This window comes from Physeter macrocephalus, chromosome 10 (genome assembly GCF_002837175.3).
Source record: "Physeter macrocephalus isolate SW-GA chromosome 10, ASM283717v5, whole genome shotgun sequence".
NCBI lineage: Eukaryota > Metazoa > Chordata > Mammalia > Artiodactyla > Physeteridae > Physeter > Physeter macrocephalus.
Window position 1 is genome coordinate 62,377,749 of NC_041223.1, and position 22,997 is coordinate 62,400,745.

The 22,997-nt window shown below is 35.1% G+C and overlaps 1 protein-coding gene and 1 pseudogene across 5 annotated transcripts in view; one reads left to right on the forward strand and one right to left on the reverse strand.

The window, feature by feature from the left end:
- MMS22L (MMS22 like, DNA repair protein) overlaps positions 1-22,997 on the forward strand; it is a 151,335-nt gene that overhangs the window by 42,165 nt on the left and 86,173 nt on the right. For 4 of the 5 annotated variants that reach the window (XM_024119319.3, XM_024119318.3, XM_024119317.3 and 1 more), the window contains exons 11-14: positions 7,467-7,529; positions 15,410-15,529; positions 18,995-19,221; positions 21,134-21,637. In XM_024119319.3, the coding sequence (XP_023975087.1) occupies positions 7,467-7,529; positions 15,410-15,529; positions 18,995-19,221; positions 21,134-21,637 (914 nt within the window). The remainder of the gene's footprint in view (positions 1-7,466; positions 7,530-15,409; positions 15,530-18,994; positions 19,222-21,133; positions 21,638-22,997) is intronic. The other variant, XM_024119320.3, reaches the window with a different exon arrangement.
- Positions 15,797-16,988, reverse strand: LOC102980862 (nucleophosmin-like; annotated as a pseudogene).

Below are 22,997 nucleotides of genomic sequence, written 5' to 3' on the forward strand. Positions count from 1 at the left end.
AGAGCCCAGACATCATCCATGGAATCTGAGGGTCAGTTAGTATTGACATAGTGTCCTAGAAATGGAAAGGGCCTTTAAGCATTCTACCAATTCATTGAGAGAGATCAATAAGATCAATAGAATGAACTTCTCAGAGAGAAGGATCGTATGTCCTTTGTTTATGCACATGAGTCCTTCCCATACTGGTACATGGTAACTGATGAATGCCATTATTACTGTAGTAGTCCTTTTATTGAGTATTATAATGGAGTTAATATGGTTATGTTTCACATCTTTTAGTTCTTAACATACTAGAACAACAATGAAAGAACTCAAAAAATTTATCTATAATTCAAAGGTCTTTACATAAGCATTTTTATTTCTCTTACCACCCAACCTTAATTCTTCCAAATACATAGTTCTGCAGTGTAAATAAATACGTTAATTAGGTAAGCACTTCTGAGTTCCTACTGAGTGGCCATCATAATAATAGGTGCCCGTGATAGGATACACATGAAATAGATTGTACTGCCTTTTGCTTCAAGGAGCGTGCTTTCAGATTATTAATGCTTGCTGGATCTGCCATTAACACTTATTTGAGTGAGTGGTATATTTCAATAGTGGTTGATATTGACCCCCACATGCTCCCAGTATGGTAGGTAATCTAACCACATTAATATATATCATTAGTATTACTATTGTAGTGTTGAATTGTACTGGTACAACCACCCTATGTTGCATTGCTGAAATCACTCTTCAGTTTCATAGAGGGAACTCTGTAGGACATTATTGCTTTTATTAGCTCTGGATCAAGATAGTGAAAGAATTCTCTGTATTTAAAATAGCTTAACCTTTGTCTTTTAATATTTGTCAGCAGTTCCTTTATGATTTTCTTTTGCCGAGATACATATGTGTTTTTCAATCTTAATTTTTAAAATTATGTAGAAGGTTTTAAGTGGAAAGAGAGCCATGGTATTTGGGGAAAAAAAAACCTTTCATATGATAAAATAATAAAGATGTGTAATGTGTATGTGTATATGTAAAATAGACTTTGCCTTTATTCATGAATCTTCAGAGTTTCAAACGTTTCTGGACTTCTTAATGGCTTTAAAAGAAAAACTTAAGTTCTCCAGTTAATGATAGTCTTCATTAGGGGTGATACCTTTAGCATATTGCATTTGCAAAGTGTTTAATATCTCAGAGTGACTATTTGGTTATTATCTCAATGAAGTGTTATGCAATAGGCAAGAAGTTAATATTATATCCATTTTACAGGTAAAGAAACTGAGGTACCCAGTGGTTAAATATCACCCTATTTTTATCACTTAGATAAATTTGATATGAGAAACTTTCTGAGGACTTCCTCTCATGAATAGGTCTCTGGTAGCATAACCATATGTACCAGTCTGCCAGGGACAGTCCCAGTTTATGCCCACTTTCCCCTCATCCCATCTGGTTAGTTTTTTCCCTTTTATTCTCGAAAGTGTCTCAATTTGGTTTATAAATCATATAATCATTTCAATCTATGAACATAAAGGTGTATTGACTCATTATTTCAGAGAGATTATATAGGATTTTAATTTGTTTCTGAGATATACTTAGATCAGAATTTTGAAAATTATCTGAGTTCTTTTTTTCTCCTTATGATGTATTAACATAACCAGCTATCATATAGAAAATGGTTATGCATTAAGCATGCTTTATTCCACTATAAGAGTAATCTGGTGTGAGAGGATGATATGAAGTAATAATAGTTAGTCATATGTTCTGCAGCAGAGAAATACCTCTAGTCTTGTGATAATCATAGAGATGTTTCAGTTTTTAAATGTGAACTGCTTTTGCCCTGAAGGTTAATGTGAAATCTTTATATTTTAAATAGGTGTGAGATATGGTTAATTTTTTTTAAGTTTTTGTAAATTGGACTTTTGCTGTATGTGGATTTAAATCACAGAAGTTGCCAATTCCTTAATACAGGCCTATAAGGAAAATTTGGTATCTCACTTCTCATACTAGGGACTTTAGATTTTTATATATTTCTGTTTAATGCTTTTCTCCCAACCTAGATAAGAGTGTGTTAAACTCTTACAATCCCAGTCATCTATTTTATTTGTTTCTATTTATTTTTTTAATTGAAGTGTACAATGTTTCAAGAGTACAGCAAAGTGATTCAGTTATATATATTCTTTTTCACATTCTTTTCCATTATAGGGTATTACAAGATATTGGATATAGTTCCCTGTGCTGTACAGTAGGACCTTGTTTATCTATTTTATGTATAGTAGTGTGTATCTGTTAATCCCACAGTCCCAATTTATATCTCCCCCTCTTTCCCCTTTGGTAACCATAAGTTTGTTTTCTATGTCTGTAAGTCTATTTCTGTTTTGTAAATAAGTTCATTGTATTTTTTTTTTTAAGATTCCACATATAAGTAATATATAATATTTGTCTTTCTCTAACTTAGAGGTCCATCCATATTGCTGGAAATGGCATTATTTCATTCTTTTTTTATGGCTGAGTAAAATTCCATTGTGTGTGTGTGTGTATGTGTATATATATGTATACATATATATACACATACACACACAGCACACCTTTATCCATTCATCTGTTGATGGACGTTTAGGTTGCTTCCATGTCTTGGCTATTGTAGGTACTGCTGCACTGAACATTGGGGTGCATGTATCTGGAGTGGGATTGCTGGATCATATGGTAGTTCTATTTTTAGTTTTTTAAGGATCCTCCATACTGTTGTCCATAGTGGCTGCACCAATTTACATTCCCACCAAGAGTGTAGGAGGGTTCCCTTTTCTCCATACCCTGTCCAGTGTTTATTATTTGTAGACTTTTTGATGATGGCAATTCTGACTGGTGTGAGGTGATACCTCATTATAGTTTTGGTTTGTATTTCTCTAATAATTAGTGATGTTGAACATCTTTTCATGTGTCTGATGGCCATCTGTATGTCTTCTTTGAAGAAATGCCTACATAGGTCGTCTGCCCAATTTTTGATTGGGTTGTTTGGTTTTTTGATACTGAGTTGTTGGTATATTTTGGAAATTAATCCCTTTTTTATAGCATCATTTGCAAATATTTTCTCCCATTCGTAGGTTGTCTTCATTTTGTTTATGGTTTCCTTTGTTGTGCAAAAGCTTTTAAGTTTAATTAGGTCCCATTTGTTTATTTTTGCTTTTGTTTCCATTACTGTAGGAGACGGATCCAAAAAAATATTGCTGTGATTTATGTCAAAGAGTATTCCTCCTATGTTTTCCTCTAGGAGTTTTATAGTATCTGGTCTTACCTTTAGGTCTTTAATCCATTTTGAGTTTATTTTTGTATATGGTGTTAGAGAATGTTCTAATTTCATTCTTTTACATGTAGCTGCCCAGTTTTCCCAGCACCACTTGTTGAAGAGACTGTCTTTTCTTCATTGTATATTCTGGCTTCCTTTGTCATAGATTAATGGACCATAAGTGTGTGGGTTTATTTCTGGGCCGTCTTTCCTGTTCCACTGATCTATGTGTCTGTTTCTGTGCCAGTACCATACTGTTCTGATTACTGTACCTATGTAATATAGTCTGAAGTCAGGGAGCATGATTCCTCTGGCTCCATTCTTCTATCTCAAGATTGTTTTGGCTATTCAGGGTCTTTTGTGTTTCCATACAAATTAAAAAACTTTGTTCCAGTTCTGTGAAAAATGCTATTGGTAATTTGATAGGGATTGCACTGAATCTGTAGATTGCTTTGGGTAGTATGGTCATTTTAACTATTGATTTCTTCCAATCCAAAACACCATATATCTTTCCATCTGTTTCTGTCACCTCCAATTTCTTTTATCAACATCTTACAGTTTTCAGAGTACAGGTCTTTTGCCTCCTTAGGTAGGTTTATTCCTAATTATTTTCTTTTGATACAGTGGTAAGTAGGGTTGTTTCCTTAATTTCTCTTTACGATTTTTCATTGTTAGTGTGTAGAAATGCAACAGATCTCTGTATATTAATATCCTGCAACTTTACCAAATTCATTGATGATCTCTAGTAGTTTTGTGGTAACGTCTTTAGGATTTTTTATGTATAGTATCATGTCATCTGCAAACAGTGCCAGTTTTACTTCTTCTTTTCCAATTTGGATTCCTTTTATTTCTTTTTCTTTTCTGATTGCTGTGGCTAGGACTTCCAAAACTATGTTGAATAAAAGTAGTGAGAGTGGCCATCTTTGTCTTGTTCCTGATGAGAGTGTGTTAGCCTCTTACAATCCCAGACATCTATTTTAAAAGCAAATATAGTTTAAAGAGAAAAATTACTTTGAGACATTGCAGGGATCATTTTAACAGTGCTTCCCCTGCCCAGAACATAGTGCAGTCAGTCAGGCCAGCTGATGAATTTCTTTGAAATATCTGAAATGGTGACTAGATAAAAGGTGTGAAATACAACCTTAAAATGAGAGTTGCTCCAAGTTACCTAGTCGGCTGAAAGTGGAGAGTGGGGTATCTGTTTTATATTTCCGGTGGAAATACAACCTGTGCTGAAGCTTAAGTGAGTGTCTTTGTTTTAATAGTGGGATAAGAAATATAAAACATAGCCCCAAATTGATGACTGTTACTTCCTTTCTATACTACAACTTAGTATACAGAAAAAAAAAAAAAAATACCGTAGCTGCTCAAAGTTCAGTTTCCCTGTGGAAGAAAAATACGTTACCCTTTTATATATATTTTCCCACTTAGACTTGATTTGGGCATGATATAGTTGCCATTCTTTCCTCTGAATTATGGTTTATTTTTGTTTTCGATTATAACCACAGTACTATTAAATAGAGTTGAAATTCTTTGTCTGAGAATCATACTACTTCTCTCTGTGTGATTCAAATTATTAGAATAACCAAAATATACTCATTAGCCCTATCAAATTATAAAACTAAATACATCAACCCTGTCATGCTCGTGATTATTTGGGACTAGTGGTGATGTTATCTTAGTAAAGAATGATATAAAAGTGGATTGCTGGAAGCTGAGGGAAAATTTGTTAGAAAAAGAAACTCATTTATTGATAGCATGGTATAATGGAAGGAACACTGGCTTTGGAGCCAAACCTACTTGGATTTGAATTCATGCTCTGACTTCTATGTACATGACATTTCTGAGACTTAATTGTGTTATCTATGAGTTGGGTATGATTTATTTTAGGAAGTAATAATGTAAAGACCCCAACACAATGTGTACATAGTATTGCTAGAACAAAATGATCTCCTTTTTGAGAGACTTTTAGAGCACAATCCTCAAGGCTACCTCATTTCTTATGCTAATTACAAGCTCCGGGATTCTCAGAGCCATGTAATTTATGTGGACTCACAGACCTCCCTGAAAGCTTTTATGATCACAGTTATGGTTGATTATGGGGAAAGGATATAGATTAAAATTAGCAAAGGGAAGAGTACATAGTGCAGAGTCCAGGAAAAGTAGCAAATGTGGAGCTTCTGTTGTCCTCTCCCCGTAGAGTTGAGACACCTTTGTCACCTGGCATCAGTGTGTGACAGTATGCAGGGAGTATTTCCAACAAGGGAAGCTTGCCTGAACTGCAGTGGTCAGAGTTTTTATTGGAGCTCTATTACATAGGCATAACGGTTTACATCGACATGATGGTTGAGCTCAGTCTTCAGGTCAAATAGTACAGGACCCAAAGCCCCCAGCCTAAGTTACATGGTTGGTTTTCAGGTATAATTAGCCCTACCCTAAGACTGTGTGGGTGTGGCCACCCTCCACCCTCAGTTACATTGTTAGACTATAGTGTGACCCTAGGCCCAGGGGCAAACAAAGATACTCCTATCAGGCAAAACATTCCAAGGGCCCTGGAGATTACCTCCCAGAAGCCAAGGATAAAGGCCAGACCTCTTTGGGCAAGGCCAAATTCTTTACTTCATATTTTTTCCTTATAAATATTTTGCTTTCACTTTATTTACATAAATGTATTTAAAAAAAACAATAATTCCTTTCTAAAAATAACTGCATCATTGTACTAGTTATCTAGATATGTAACAAAATTTGACAGCTTAAAACAAACATTTTCTCACACAGTTCCTGAGGGTCTGGCATCCAGTAGGAGCCTAGGGGCTCCTGGCTCAGGATCTCATGAGGTTATAGTCAAGCTGTCACCTGGGGCCTCAGTCTCTGAAGACTTGACTGGGTCTGGAGGAATCACTTCTAGTCTCGCTCACATTGGCAGGAGGCTTCAGTCACTCATCGTGTAGGCTTCTTCGATCCTGTTCATAGCATAGCTTTTCCCAGGAGTCAATGAGAGAGATTGTTATTAAGATGGAAGCTTCAGTGACTTCTAATCTTGGAAGTGACATACTATCAGTCCTACTAGTATTGGTATTCTTTTGGTAACAGACCAAGTCTGGTACAGTGTGGGAGGGGATTAAATAAGGGTATGAATACCAGGAGACAGGGGACACTGGGTACTGTCTTAGAGTCTGGCTACCACAGTCACTAGGCACCTTTATTAAGGAAATATTTATTTAGTGATTTTATGTAGTTAGCATCTTATATGAACATTATCCAGCCATTTAAAATCAAGAATATTGAACATGCTTTAATTTGTATTGGTCACTGGAGTTCAATGAACAGCATAGTTGTTATAACAAGGATAGAAGGGTAGATGAGGCTCTTTGCCTTTATTCTTTAAGGCCTGCGGCTTAGTTTTCTGAAGTCTTATGGTAACTTCTGCACCTTTATTCTTACCTTGTCAAAAACTAGTTGTTACTTGCTTCTTCTTAGAGGTACTTTCTTCTCGTTTTGACCGATATCCACATATCCAAACCTTTAAGAACTGAGTATCAAATGAACTAGGTATCCTGTGAAAAGTTCCTCCAGGCTTTCCCTTTGGAAAAGTAGAATTGTTCTCAGTGCCTAGCCTTTGTGAAAGTCTTTTTTGGCTTTCTTCTTTATTTTAGAGAGTCTTCCAGATAGTTGAGGTTGCCAGGTAAGTGACCATTGGCTAAATGAGGTAGCAGTGTGTAAAAGTTTTTTTTAAATTTTCTATATAAAATTTTTAGTTACTTGTTTACTATAGTAGACCATCTTGAAGCTGTTATGCATAAAACAAAGGTAAAAATCTCTGCTGAGTAAAGTACAGAATAAAGAACAGTCGCCAGTGTAAAAAAATCCAAAATATACTTAAAGTTTTTTTTTTCCCCTGTTAGATTATATCTGACAGCAAAAATTTATTATTTCTTAAAACATTTATAATTTTTATAGAAGTACCACTGTTTGATAAAACCACTCCTGATAAGGTTTATATGGGATTGGAATAGTTGTAAATTTTTTTCTTCCAAGTCTGTCAACTAACTCTTTAACAAAGTAATTTTAGACGGTCAAGAAACTGTAATGATATCTGATGATAGTAGAAAATGTACTTCACACCTAACTTGCTACTTTATAATTTTAATAATAATTAAGAGCAGTAATTTTAATGCAATATTTTCTCCCTTTCTAGAGACAAATGGAATCAAACTGGAACTTTGTAGAAGAACTGCTGAAAAAGTCTATCAATGTTCAGGTACACATTTAAAGCGAGACAGTTTGTGGGCTTTGCTAAATTTTTATGTTACAGATTTTATTTATAAGAACAAAGCAAACTGTTAAAATGATTTAAATAACAAACTTAGTTTACTTATAAATAATCTGAGATAGAATCATCATTCTTTGTTAATGCAGGTTCCTTGTACAATAGTTTTTATTTTGAAGATTTTTATTTTAACACTGAGTTGCCAGTTAAAGGACAAAGATAATTATCCTAGTTGGTGACTTTGACAAAATATATTCAAAATAAGTAGCAGATGCTTCAGAACTATAAGCCATTCCTTGACTGTATTATATCAAGTCTAGGAGACATGATGAGGGAGATAGTAGCATTGGAAATTCAGCTATATCCTCATCACAGCGGGAAGGTGACTTGCCTTGCTGAGCAGTTTGTCTTACAGGCTTGACTCATACTCTAACTGATAAGGTCCTAGTTTCTGAGCCCTCATTTCATACCTTATCATTTTTCTTTCTGCAGAACTGTTAATATAGTATTTCATGGCCCAGAGGTCAGATTTGACCTCCTTTTCAAATAGTTTTAAATGTGCTCTTCATCACATCTTTAAACATATTGTATTATAGTTCTGTAAAGTTTTGTAGCATAAGTTATTTATGTAAGATTTTAAGGGGAAATTTTAGTAAAGAATATTTTTTTAATTTGGGAAATAGACTCCTTTTCTGTTAAGAAATGAAGATTGTTAAAAACTTGAAGATGAAAAAAAAAATATGGTAGTACAAGGTTGCTACACACATACACATTTATTTTGTAGCCATATCTTTGAAGATCATTTTAATATCTTAAATTTTTTCCCTGTTATCTATATTAACTCTTAATTTTTATAGGTGAAAATATAAGTATATTTAATTATAGTATGAACCTTCTAATTATGAACTAAGCATTCTAGGTTAGAATGCCAAAGAGCTCTGAATACATAAGTTGCATCAGGAACAAAAGAGCTATTATCCCAACCACTAAAATTTTTTATTTTCTTTTTTCTGTATCATTTTAATTGGCTTTCTCCTATGTTCTTTTTGAGAACATACTGATTTAGTAACTCAAAAAGTTTCAGACATGTATTTTTTACTTCCAGAATGTACAGAATCACTAAAAAGTGGTCACCATTATTTACATCAGCTATTAATCCAATCTTTTAATGGTATCAGCTAAAGCTGTTTTGAAGATAAATCACTAATTCTTGTAAGTAGGTAGGATGACCATCTGGATTTACCTGGCTTGGAGTATCCCAAAATGTGGGACTTTCAGTGCTAAAACCAGGAAAGGCCTGAGAAAACTAGGGCAAGTCAGTCACCAGAGAAGCAAGGATAGTACAGCTAATCTAAGAAACTTTCTCTGAATTTAAGTCTAGCATAAAGTCAAAGTAATATCTTTCCTGTGAGAGAAGAGGTTATGATAATATGTAGAAAAAAGCAGTCCATTCTCTCTAGTAACCTCAATTTTGTCATGCCTTGATTGTATCAAATTAGATTCTGTAAGTAGTATAGGACTACTTGCTGGAGTTCCTGAAACCAATTTTGTGGGTGCAGTAGGTGGTCATAAAGAATAAATAATATGTTTGGATAGAGCTATCAGTTTGATTATATCTGTTTTCCCCCATTGAGGTAAATTAAAATCTGACCATGCTCATGTGCTGTGACTTGATCTCCAACAGTGAAAGAAAGACTCCATTTACAATATTTTAAAAATATATATGTTTCACATATAGAGCAATCTTCAAATAAAATTGGTGGGCACTCCACTGTAGTTTTAATTAAACAAATAATGTTCTAAATCTTTTTCTAGCCAGAGAGGATTTCCAGAAACAGACATTGAGCTTTGTTAGTAAAGAGAACATATATTGTTAAATTTTACTTAAACTGAATAGTTAAGTATTTGCTTTAAAAAACATTTTTTAGAGGTAATCCTATTTAATATTTGTGAATGCTAACAGTAAACATTTGTTCTACCTTTATAATAGCATTATTTTTTTTAATGAAAAGGGAGATTTTTAGTTTTATGCTACCTACTTTTTAAAACCTCATTATTTGATGAGATCACAGAACAGTTTTCTAACAAAGGTCATAGAAGGGTATAAGAAGAAATCCTAAGCAAGCCTAATATTTTTAAAAATATTTTTTTCATTTGTCAAAGAATTTGGAGAGTCCAAGGCTAAAAACAGCTCAGAATGTGATTAGATCTGAATAATGTGGGACAATAATCTTCTAATTACTAATCCAAAATGTTTGTGTTTCTTGGTCAGAAGGATCTTGCCTGAGATATTGAAGTCTAACTCTCTTTATCCAGTCCTAGAAAAATCCCATCAGTTAGACTGACAGTTAACTGTTTAGATTGCAAATAAATTTTATTCTCCTGGTGGTTTCTGATAGGCAAGTCAGTTATACATAAAAAGAAAAAATGAACCCCCAATTGTTATATTGCCATTTGTATAGAATAAGCTAAAAAAGTAAATGTTTTCATTTTTAGTTCTATAAAAGAATTTGATATATGGAATATACCCGAATTTAATATGCCTGCATTTGATCTTTCGAAATAAAGATAGGAAGACATTCTTTTAAAAAAGACTAAGAGATCAGGAGCAGGCACTATGGAATATTCTAGGGTAGCTTTCTACATGAAATAGTTCATACATACCCACTTAGCTGAGAAGAGACACCCAGAGAGCCCACAGGGTCTTGTGATAAATGTAGAAGTTGAGTAGCACAGGTAGGTTTGCGCCTGTGTGGAAAAGAACCCCACAGGCTTTCTGGTTTATTAAAAATCTTTAATCAGAGGGCATGTATTTAGATGTTGTTAATGAAAACTCTTGATTTAGGTAGAGTTTGGCCTTAACACTCACAAAATTGAAATATATCAGTTTAAGGTACGATGCTATGAATGTGTTTCATTTATTATTTGATTGTCAAGACTCAATGTTTGGGCTAAAAAAATTCATTCAAAATGATAGCTATCCCTGTGCAAGTACTGTACATAGCACTTAATGTACATTCTTCGACTTCATGCTTATGACAGTTGTGTGAAGTTCCATTTTATACATTAGGAAACTGGGGCATAGAGGGAGCTTGTCCAGGTCCACACAGCTAGCTAGGAAGTGGCAGAGCTGGGATTTGAGTCTTCATTTGTGTTTTACTCACTCTGTGCTCCCTCAAAGCATTTGACCTTGTAGGATTCTTAATAAAACTGTATTTTTTTTCATTATTTCTATTTTAAAACTTCTTTGATGCTATGTGTTTGATTAGCAATCCATATTGGTTTCTAGATCTGTTTTGGTGATACTTATGGAAAACAGCTATCTCAATTTTCCACACTTTTTAAAATTTTTTTGTGGTTTTTTTCCCTCTCCAATAAATGTATGATGAGAAAATATAAGGTAGGAAGAAATAATATACTCAGGTGTTCTCAGACATTCCTCCTCACTATATTTCAGCTTTGTTTTTCCATTATGAATTTGAGCTAAGATGTCTGTTGCCTCCTATACTCCTGACTATTGTATATTCTTATCTCTTTGGCTCTTGGACTTGAAGATGGGCAAATCGTTTCTTTCCTTAATTCAGCTGATGTGCACCCACACGATTTTTAAAGGGAATTTTTAAGAAAAACTAAGGGAACACGCTTCAAAAGAAAATAATGTTTGAATATACAGAACACGAAAATGTATTTTATAACAAATACTAACTGTAATTAAAAAGAGAAACTTGCTTTTTAAGTCACACTCAACTGACTGATTAGTTATCCTGTCAGAACTGTGGAGAAAATGGTATTTTCTAAGCCATTTCTTTTCATTTTAATCTGTAACCACTAGCAGGAAAATAAAGGGAAATTTATCTCCATTTCTTTAAAAAAAAAAAAAAAGGAAAAATCCCCTAGGTTGCCATTTTTAATTTCTTTTTGATTGGGTACAGTGGAAAGAGCATGGGCTCTGGTCTCACAAACTTTGATTCAAATCTTGGTCTGGTTACTAAGAGCAATCCTGATCAAATCTGGTGTCCATTAAATGTTCATTTCTTTTCCCTCCTGTTTTTGGAAGGTAGCATAGCATGTATGTATAACAGGCTTTGGAGTCATAAATCCTAGCTTGTTCCCAAGTGGACTTGGGTAAACTGTTTGTAACTTCTGACCCTCATCCTTTTTTTCTGCAAAATGAATGTAATAAAGGTGGGATGGTATAAGACATACATGAATGAACATATGTAAAACATCACATAATATCTGACACATAGTCGTTATTTAATCTTTTGTTTTTCCCAAACTTCATATATTTTTACGGTTTATACACCTTTTTGTGGATTTCACATGTAAAATGAGTTTCAGATACTGAAAAAAACAGTACAGACTCTTCAGAATGAACCCACTTTTTTCATATAACCCACTTTTTAACCTTGAAACATAATAAAATTTTTTTTAAGTATGCTTTAATTCATATCAGTAATGTGCCATGGGAATAAGCCTAGATCTCATTTAATATTTTCATAATAAAAATCAAAGAATGTTAATGATGGATAGAACCTTGTCTTCTTTGGTTAAATTTAACTATCTATTACAGAAGCTAAATATCTTTTGCTGAACCATACAGGTACTTGATGAAAAGAGACACCAGAACCCAGATCTCAGTTTTGTTCATAAAACATTTATGGAGTCTCTTTGGTGAAGCAAGCACTGTGCTAGGCCCAGGGGACATTATCCCAGCCCTCAGGGAGCTCATAGACACTTGAAGGCAGATAGACATAAAATTTAGCGAGGTAAGTGCTAAGATACAGGTGTGCTAGTGTGCTATGGAGCATAAAGAAAGGTCACTGTTTAGTGTGGAAGTTAGAAAATTTCCTAAAGGACTTGAAGCTTCGGTGTATTCTAACGGATTAATAACTAAAAGTGTTAAAAGCCTTCTCAAAAAAATCTGGTCATGTTTGTTTCACTCTCATTCACTGAAATATTTGGCAGCAAGATCACTCTTCTATACCTGTATACTACTTTTATTAGTGACCCCAACATCATTGTGTATAATCCACCTGTCCTCTTAGTTTCTTCATATCCTTACTTCTAATCAGATTTTCTTTTATTTACCTTACCCACTGCCTCTCATAGTTATGCTCTACATTTTTTCACTTTTCATTTTCATTCTGTCCATCATCATTGATCTTTTCATTTTTCTGTGTTCATCCATGTCCAAACTTTCCTCCTTGAACGATGTAGATTATACAACCCCTTATTATAATCACTCCATCACAAACACCTTTAATTCCATAGCCCTTACCTATTTTAAACTTGGCAAAACCTAATCCCCCTCTCTTACCCCTCTGCCACTACCCCCGCAGCTGAATGTTGGTGGAAGAAACTCATACACTCATTCTTGCTGACTGGTCTGACTTTAAATTCTTGATCATAAATCTTTTCAAGTGGCACTCGGCTCTAGAATGTTTACTTTTCTACTCTCCAAAACAACTTATTGCAGAATTTCTTTTCTAACACACAGCTCAACACATGCTGTGCCCGTCACCTTAGCTAAGCATCTTGCCTCATAAATCATTGAGAAAATAGGACCAGTCAGTTGAGAACTCCTTTATGTTTAAACCTTCTAATCACCCAATGTGCCTGCTTTGTATACAACCTCTCAATCTACTTTTCTGTTATATTGGAAATGTCACTGTTTCTCTCAAAGGCTAATTCCTTTCCCTGTGTACCGGATCTTTTCTCTTCTCACCTGTTCAAGGACTTTATATATCTTCACTTAAGTATCACTACTTCCTCACCTCCTATTATCTCCTCAGCCTGCCATAGTTAAGCATCTGTCTCTGCCATACCTGAAACTACTGTTGTCAAAGCCATCAATAACTTCCACATTGTCAAATCTAAGAGTTCTTTGTTCTCATTTTAACCTGTCAGTAGCATTCAACCCTGTTGACCCCCTTCCCTTTCTGAAATATTTCTCTTGGTTTCCATGATGCCTGGTTTCCTTCCTACTTCATTGGCCATTGGGTTTTGCTTATAGACTCCTCCTTTTGCTTGCTACCTAAATTTTGGAATAGCAAAGGGCTGTCAGTTCTGGATCCTTTTCTCTTTTCCATCGTCTTTCCTAGGTTGATCTTACCTAGTCTCTTAGCTCTAAAAGCCATCAATATGAAAGTAACATCCAAATTTATATCAATAGCTCTGACTTTTCCCTTGACTATAGACCCATATGTCAGTTGTCTACTTAATATTTCCACTTGGTTGCCCTGTGCACTCTCTCATGTGTTCCTCCCCTAGTCTTTGCCATCTTAGGAAGTGGTTCCATCAACCCATTTTCTTAAGCCAAATGAGAGTTCTCCTTAATTGCTGTCTTTCCTTCATACTTTAATATAACTCATCAACAAATCCCATTGTCTCTGTTTCCAAACATATCTCTATAGTTGTCCACTTATCTTAGTCTTACAGTTTCACAGAGTCACCTCCTAACATTTTGACTGGAGGAGAAGGAAGTAGAAAAAAGTAGACATTTTAATCTCATCTTCTGTGATGGAATAACCATACATGTTTGTTGAAAAGTGACACAACACTGAATCCCAGTCATTCAACAATTATTTATTTAAAGCATACTATATCTCAAGCACCTTCAAATTTCCCAGCATTTCTACTTTGTACTTGACCTCTGTCTGATTTTCTATTACATTGGAAGTGTCACTGTTTACCTTCTAACTGCTCTTATCTACTGTATTCATTCTCCATGCATGATCCAATGTACTATATTTTAAACAATCATTTCATGTCACCCCTGTGCTTACAATCTTGTAGAGGCTTCCCAACATAATTAAAATAAAAACCATAATTCTGACTATAAACTATAAAGCCTCAAATGAGATATGATTCCTGACTATCTCTGACTTAATCCTATAATATCAAGCTTACTGCTAATTCAGGAACTTTCCATGTGTTTTCTCTGTGATGAATGCTTTCAGTTCTTTATGTGGTTGGCTGTTTTTCATTCAGTCATTTAGCCCAAATGCCAGCCCTCAAAAAGGTCTTTCCGTTCTTAGTTCCTGATAAAATAATGACCCACATCCTCTACCAGTTACCCTACCACATTACTCTGCTTTTTCTGTTTTTCATGGTGGTTGTAATTGTTTACATTTATCTTGTTTGTCTCAGTGTCCTCTTTTTCCATTCTCCACCAAAGTGTAACTTCTATTAGTGCATGTACCATGTCTGACTTATTCATTGCTTTATGCCTAGTACCTTAGAATAGTGTCTGGTATATAGTAAGCTTTGAATAAATGATTGCTGAATGATTGGAATTCGGTGATGTGTCACTTTTTAACAAACATGCATGGTTGTTTCATCAAAGTGTCACTTCTTTTCTACTCTCTCCTGTTTCCACTTCCTAAAAGGTTAAAATATATGTACTCTGCCAATCCTCTGGTTTTTAGAAGAGCAACGCTTATATTCCCATAAAGAATTTGACCTCATACTGATACTTAAGTATGAGCAAGTCCTCTGGATTTGTGTACATCTTAATTATTCAGTCATTTATTCTATTTCTTTCTGGTTTGGGTTTCTTTTTCAGTCTCTGGGTTCTACACCATTCAGTTATTAAATACCTATCGTAATTGTTAAATAACTGAGTAAAAAGTCAAATTGAGTTATGTAATTTCAGTTATCTGAATATACTAATGGTCTCTAAAGCAAAGTTTTAGAAGTATACCTTATGCTGATTTAGACCTTCTGGTCTGAAGATGAGAATGGGTATGACTTGGTGATATATATTTATATTCTTTTTAGGAGCAGGTTATTCATTCAGTGCAATATCAACTGATAATGTGTGTTGCCAGAGCGCATTTAGCTCTTCATAATTTCAGTTTATTTTTTAGGATGGTATACTAGAAGAGCAGTTACGAATGTATCTTCACTGTTGTTTGACCCTTTGTGATTTCTGGGAGCCAAACATTGCAGTTGTCACCATTCTATGGGAATATTACAGTAAGAACCTGGTGAGTAAATAGAGTATGAATTTGTTCCAGGAATTTGAAGAATTTGTACATGATATTTGAGGAATATTTTCATGGCTTAATTATATATAATTATGGATTTTTCTTAAAACTAATTTTTCAAAGTAGATTAGTGTAGCTCAAAAACACTTTTGTTTCACATTGTCTGAAGAGCATTGGCATAAGGGAATGGAGCATGTAAGGTGCCTTTTCTCTCTCTTTTTTTTTTTTGCATTAAAATACTGAGTTTATTTCACATGTATATTTTTGTCTCCCCACCACTTCCATTTGTCTGACCACCACTACTACTATGTCCTTTCATAACATTCCATACATACTTAAAGCCAAGCAAAGGGTGGAGTTCCATCTTTAAAAACTAAACAGGCATTTTGGACAACACATTCTTGGCAATGGAACCTGGACAACATTTATCAGTCACGGTAGGGAAAGTTCTCACTCTGCATTATAAAAAGGACAGCCAGATATCAACTGTTACAGAAATGAAATAAGACGGAAAATTTTAACAAACTGTTTAAACTATTTTCTTAAAGAGACTTCCTCCACTGCCAGAGATCTTGAATAGCCTCCTGATCAGTCATCCAGAAACAGTTCTTCACATAATTGATGAATTTGGCTTCCACTTTGGAAAGGGAACCACCTTTTTCTATACTTGCTTGCATTTTTGCTTTAATGTCTTCTATAGAGCTGGGTCCTTTCGGTGTTTTAGGAGTTTTTTTCCTGTGTTTTGAAGGATTCTTGACCTTTTGATCTTGGTATTGATGGTTTTGAGTCTTTTCCATTCTGGTTTGATTTTTGTGCATTTTTGGCTGGAGTATCTCGTACAGATTTCTTTACTGGAGCTTTTTCTTCAGCTTCCTTATCATCATAGTCATCATCATCATCGTTGTCGTCATCATCGTCGTCGTCATCATCATCATCATCTTCATCAGCAGCAAGTTTTACTTTTTTTTCTGTGGAACCTTGCTACCACTTCCAGGGACAGAACGCTTTCCAGATATACTTAGGAGTTTCACATCCTCCTCCTCTTCATCTTCTGACTCTGAATCTTCCTCCACAGCTATTAAGTGCTATCCACTAATATGCACAGGCCCTGAACCACACTTCAACCGTAAGACGACAGGTGGTGTTATTTCAAAGCCCCCAAGGGAAACTGTTGGCTGCACAGACATTTTCAAAGTTGCCAGTGTTACTTTAATTGGACTGCCTTCGTAATTCATCGCCTCTGCTTCGACAATGTGCCATTCATCCTTTGCACCAGCCCCTAAACTGACCGTTCTTAAAGATAACTGGTTCTCATTTTCATCATTATCCACCTTAAAGTGATAATCTTTGTCGGCCTTTAGTTCACAACGAAAAAGATAGTTCTGGGGCCTCAGGGGGCTCATGTCCATGTCCATCGAATCTTCCATGGATTGGTGGCATGCACTTCGGTGGGAGAGAAAGTGGAGATAAAAGACTACCGTTCCAAGGAACAGTCGCGCAGGATGGAATCAGACTAGGGCCCCTTTTCTCTTAAGAGTGAGGTTAAGCAAAGTAGCCCAAATTGTGCCGGAAAGATATTTTTTTTAAAAAATCTTCTTTTATAAATGTTTTCTAACAGCTATTGATTGCTTGCAACACATTGAACAGTTAGTGCTATCTTGAATAAGAACTAGTCTTGGCATTTGAGTAGGTTATAGGCTAGTGGGCAGAAGCACAAATATTGTAGATAAAAAGTTATAATACTGTGGAAGGCTAAAGGAAGGAGTATCTGACCCAGTTTATGACCTTGTAGAAGACTTTATGAAGTCATAATTTTTTAAGATGACCTGGGAAATGAGTAGAATTTCCAAGTACATAAGAAAATGAGCATCTAGGCAAAAGGAATAGCGTGGACAAATGTAAAGAGACATGAAAAACATGATTTATTCCTACTGTGTTAAATAGTTCTGAATGATGGGTCTGAGGTGATTATGGAGAGATACGGGAGATAAGGAAAGTAGAGAAGTTAGTCTGGGGCTGGATTATGAAGGGTTAAAGATAATTGTTGAGTTATGATTTATTCAGGAGACATGGGAAAGCAAGGGTGTGACACATTAGGTATGTGTTTGAGAAAGTTTTTTCTGAAAGTAGTATAAGGCAATTGGGTACAGATGAGTTAGTAGTCCAGTGTAGTTAGTAGAAGCAAATAATGCAGTGAGTGAGAACTAAAATAGGGATAGTGGATTTTAAAAGGAGAGGACAAACTTGGAAGATAAAATTTTAAAGGTACATTAAAAGATTGAGTTACTTGTATGTGGAGAGAAGAGAAGATTTGGAACATTTGGTTTTCTGGGTAAATACAAAGTGAACCCCTCAGTCAAGGTGGAAAATAGATATGGAGGATTTACAAGTAAATTACAAGTTTGGGTTTGTACATAATTGAGCATATTAAAAATGGGAAAAATACCTTTCTCTGAAGCACATTGTCAGGCTGGTGGGAGAAATGACCAATTCTAATTCTCAGGCAGAATGTATACAAGATGAGTCTAGAGTATCTTGTCATACCTGAAAGCAAGGAAGGTATCAAAGTAAGCTGGAGTCATGTCAGAAGGACACAGGAGCCAACTTTAAGGAGCCCCCATTGCCCAACACTGGGTAAATGTGGGCATAGGGAAGTTTAAATCCTTGAGTTTATGGTACTTTTAGAAAAGTTGTTATTCTGGAAACTGTAAATAAATGAAAATATAAACTATGTTTAAGAGTACCAAATTTCTGATGAGCTAGTTTAGAAGGAATGATAGAAAATCTCTGTTCCATACATCCAAAGAAATAAGCCATCTGGATGATGATCATCCATGGCTGCTCAAACTGCAGGGATCACTGAAATGGATAGATCAGGCTGACAGCATGATCAGTCTCAACGTCACAAAAAGAATGACGGTGAGAACATATGTGCCTCTTTGCTAACTGAAGTAGGAAGTACTCAGTACTACCAATGAAAGATTCTCACCAGAAAACTTGACCTGAATCTGACCAGTCCGCTAGGTACAGCTACCACTTTACAGAAAAGATAGAGGATGAAAGAATATATTAATGAGTCTAGGAAGATACAAGCAGCTAAATCCGGAATCTAGGAAATACCACACAATAAATTACCTGATAAATGTTGTGACAAAAACATTGGGAAATTTATAGAATAAAAGAGATTTAAGAGGCATGTCAACCAAATGCAATGTATGGATCTTGTTGCTATCCTAATTTGAACAAACCAACGGTTAAAAAGACATTTTGGGGATAATCCAGGAATTTGAATACCCCTTGGTGTTCTGTGCTTGAAAGGAATTTTTATTTTAGGGGAATATGTGGTAATGGCTGTGTAATTTTTATGATTAAGAAGAGTCAAACTCCTAGTGAGCTAATTGGGATTTACAGCTTTCCATTTTTATTTATTCAGAGACTTAATTGTTTTCTGTCTTTTGCTTTTAGAATAGTTCTTTCAGTATTTCTTGGCTTCCTTTGAAAGGCCTTACATATGTCATTAAGTCACCCTTGGCTATGCTAGAAATGGTGAAGACCTGCTGTTGTGATAAACAAGATCATGACCTGTATAAATCCAGCAGTAGTTACACTATTTTCCTTTGCATTTTGGCAAAAGTTGTTAAGAAAGCAATGAAGAACAATGGCCCTCATCCTTGGAAACAAGTCAAAGGAAGGTATGTGCCATATCTTTCTTTGTCATGAATGTTCGCTTATATCTTTGGAGAAATTTTACTGTTTGTATTTTTTAAGTTAACTTGTGCTTGTTTGTCTTTATGGTTTACATTTTAAATGTATTCGTTAATGTAGGACAGCAAATTATGGAGCATTTTGATCTTGCCAATTTGTTATAGTAAGGAACAAACCTAGTATCCATAACTTGGGGAGGATTTCAGTTTCTTATTTATCTCATCAGTCCTGAAAATTGAAATTCCATATATTAAATGTAGGGATATAAGAGAACTGTTATTTTTCTTGTCAAAATTAATTGTAATGTTTTATGTAATTCTTTGCATGTATTTTATTAAAAATTATAGAAATAAGAAACATCTCCAAATCATACATTGGCAGGTGGTAGATTCAGTCTGTAAAACTTCGTGTTCTTGGAGCCCACCAGTCCCACAAGCCCTGCTTTCTTGCATGAAAACTAACCTGAATATAATAGAACCAAATAACTCTGATGTTCTCATTTGAGGAGTATGCCATTTTCATTTCTGGTGTGGTAAAATAAACTTTTGATCACATTTGTCTATTCTTTTTTGAAAGTTTTGCTTGTTAAATGGGTGTGATTCTTAATTGTCTTCCCTTGTTCTACTTCTTTTGCCTATTAGCCCCTTTTCTAGCCCTCTGTGCAGTAGACTGCACTCTACCACTTGGCTCAGCTTATGTGGTGGAAGCTCTCACAGCAGAATACTTTTTATTTTAGGCAGAGACTTCTCAAGAATCACTACATGAAATTCCTGTTTGATTCACACAATGAATAATTCTTGCAAGGTATAATTCTTGCAAGGTTACCGTGATACAGTTTGGATTTTTTATTTAGAACATACTTTTTTTTTTTTTTAATGGTAATGTCTTTGTTAAACCTCCAAGTAATTAGGTAGCTCAAACAGTAGTTTTTAAATTTTGTTCTGTTTGCCAGTTTGTTTTTGAATCTTAAATCATTTTATGGAAGACATAATACTCAGAACTTTATTGCTAAAAGAAATGGGAATTCAGTAGTAAGTCTCACTACCAGGTGCTATCATGGGCATGATGGAGGATATAAAGATAATTAAGCAGATCTTTATTTTCAGAAGCTTATCAGCTTCACTGTTTATAAATAAACATTTAACCTCTCGTAAACATTAATCATTTCTATCTTGAATACACCAATTATAGAAGTTACAAAGAAATTTAACAATCCATAAGTAAGATTCAAAATGGTTTTCAAATCTAATCCCTTAATTGATGAAAGAAAAGTACATCAACTTTTAAATTGTATTAAATAGTATTGACAGCAGCTTTTTAAATGGCTAGTCTTGGATATTTGAACACTAACAATTTTTCTTTGTAAGTAGGTAAAAATAATTTTTCCAGAGCTTTAAATTGTCTTAACGTATAAGTATAGCAAGAGCCAAGTCTTTGTGAAGGGTACAGGGAGAAAGAGTTTAAGGAAAATTGTTACATAAAATTGCCCTGTTAAGATTTCTATGAAGTACAACAATTTGTACTTAAAAGGATTATATATTCTTTTTTATTTGTCAATAAAAATTTAAAAAGAAAGGTAATGGGGGGACTAAAATAAAAGGAAAAGCCATGTACTATATGAGAAGAACATTTTTACTGTCCTTTGGGGAAAGCCACTGAATCCTTTGATTCACTTATAGATGCTTGCTGCATCCTTGAGAAATTTGAAGGTAAGGGAGGGCAGTGGTGTGCTGTGAGGTTGTTTTCTAAGCAGGAAAAGTGACGCAATAGCACCATAATGTAGAAATAGATAACAATTTAAAGTAATGAGACTGTCATGAGTATTGAGTGAAATGTTATTTTGAAAGATGCATTTTTGTGAATGGAACAACTTTATTAATTCAGCTTTTTGTTTTACAGGATATATTCTAAATTCCATCAAAAAAGAATGGAAGAACTAACTGAAGTTGGTCTGCAAAACTTTTTCAGCCTTTTTCTACTGTTAGCATGTGTGGCAGAGGTGGAAGATGTAGCCAGTCATGTTTTAGGCCTCCTAAAGTTCCTCAAGCCTGCCTTTATAACATCTCCTCTCATTTGGAAGGGTCAGATGGCCTTCCTCTTGATGTACACCCAGAAAAACCTGGACATCAGTGTTTTGGCTGAGATATTTTCAGGTGCTTTCCGGGAGAAAGCAAAGGAGTTCTTGGTATCTAAGAATGATGAAATGGGCCAAAGACAGACTGTCTGGTCACTTCTTTCCATATATATTGATGGTGTTCAAGAAGTGTTTGAGACTAGCCATTGCTTGCATCCTTCCCATGAAAAACTGCTTAATGATGGCTTTAGTATGCTTCTACGAGCTTGTCAAGAATCTGAACTTAGGACAGTGTTGAGCTTTCTACAAGCTGTTCTGGCCAGAATCAGGTATGCTTTCCAGTAACGTTCTAATTTATTGATTTGCTTTATATCATCACCTGTGTTGATTCTATATTAAAGTTTTCCTTTTGTCATACTCATGAAATTCAGTTGTAAAGAGAGGAGTTAAAGGAGTTTTACTGCAATGTAACATAAATCAGTAGTTTTCAAACAGTCCTTTCAAACAGTGCTTCTTTGAAAGAAAGCTTATGTGCAAACACATAAAACTAAGCTAAACCAAGTGTAGCTGTGGTGTAGTCCAAGAGCCATGACTCTTGGCCCCTTCTTTCCTCTCTGCCTCTCCTAGAAGAGCATTATTATCCAGAGGGATATTTCAGACATTCTAAGCAAGACCATGAGCTCAAATCTGAGGTGGCTTTCATTGAAACATATGCAGTTTTGCGTGCATAAGGAGATTTTGGCCACATTGTACCATTAAAAAAAAGTAAGTTTCTTTAAATATTTTGCTGCAGAGTTGCAGCCTCAAATGCATGAAATATTGGGCTGGCCAAAAAATTTGTTTGGGTTTTTCCAAAAGATCTTACAGGAAAACCCAAACGAACTTTTGGGCCAGTACAGTACTTCCAGCTGAAATAGTTTATTCTAAGATTAAGATAGGATTGTTCAGGGCTTCCCTGGTGGCACAGTGGTTAAGAATCCGCCTGCCAATGCAGGGGACATGGTTCGAGCCCTGGTCTGGAAAGATCCCACATGCTGCAGAGCAACTAAGCCTGTGCACCAGAACTACTGAGCCTGCACGCCACAACTACTGAGCCCACGTGCCACAACTACTGAGCCCACATGCCACAACTACTGAAGCCCACACACCTAGAGCCTGTGCTCTGAAACAAGAGAGGCCACCGTAATGAGAAGCCTGCGCACCACAACAAAGAGTAGCTCCCGCTCACCACAAATAGAGAAAGCCCGCGCACAGCAATGAAGCCCCAACACAGCCAAAAATAAATAAATAAATTTATTTTTAAAAAAGATAGGATTGTTCTATTTATAACACCAATCATCTATACAAAACTTACTGTTCTCAGATCCACTTAAATTATGCAAATGTTCAGATATGCTCCGACCCAAACAATAATATATAAGAGCAGTGATTATGACATTTATTGCCTATAAGGCCCTTTCTACATAACAGTTTCACCTTTAAAGTACATGTTCTTGAGAAGTTAGATACTACCACTCAGTGCAGTTAGTCACTGTCACTAAAAAGTCGTGTAAAAGTTAGGTATAAAAATATGATTTTATTTAAAATTATGTCTGAAGTTAATGAAGAGACTGCTTCCCTCTTCTTAGCTGCACATTACAAAAGTAGCGTCTGTTTTTCAAAGATAGTAAACTTGATGAAATTTCCAAA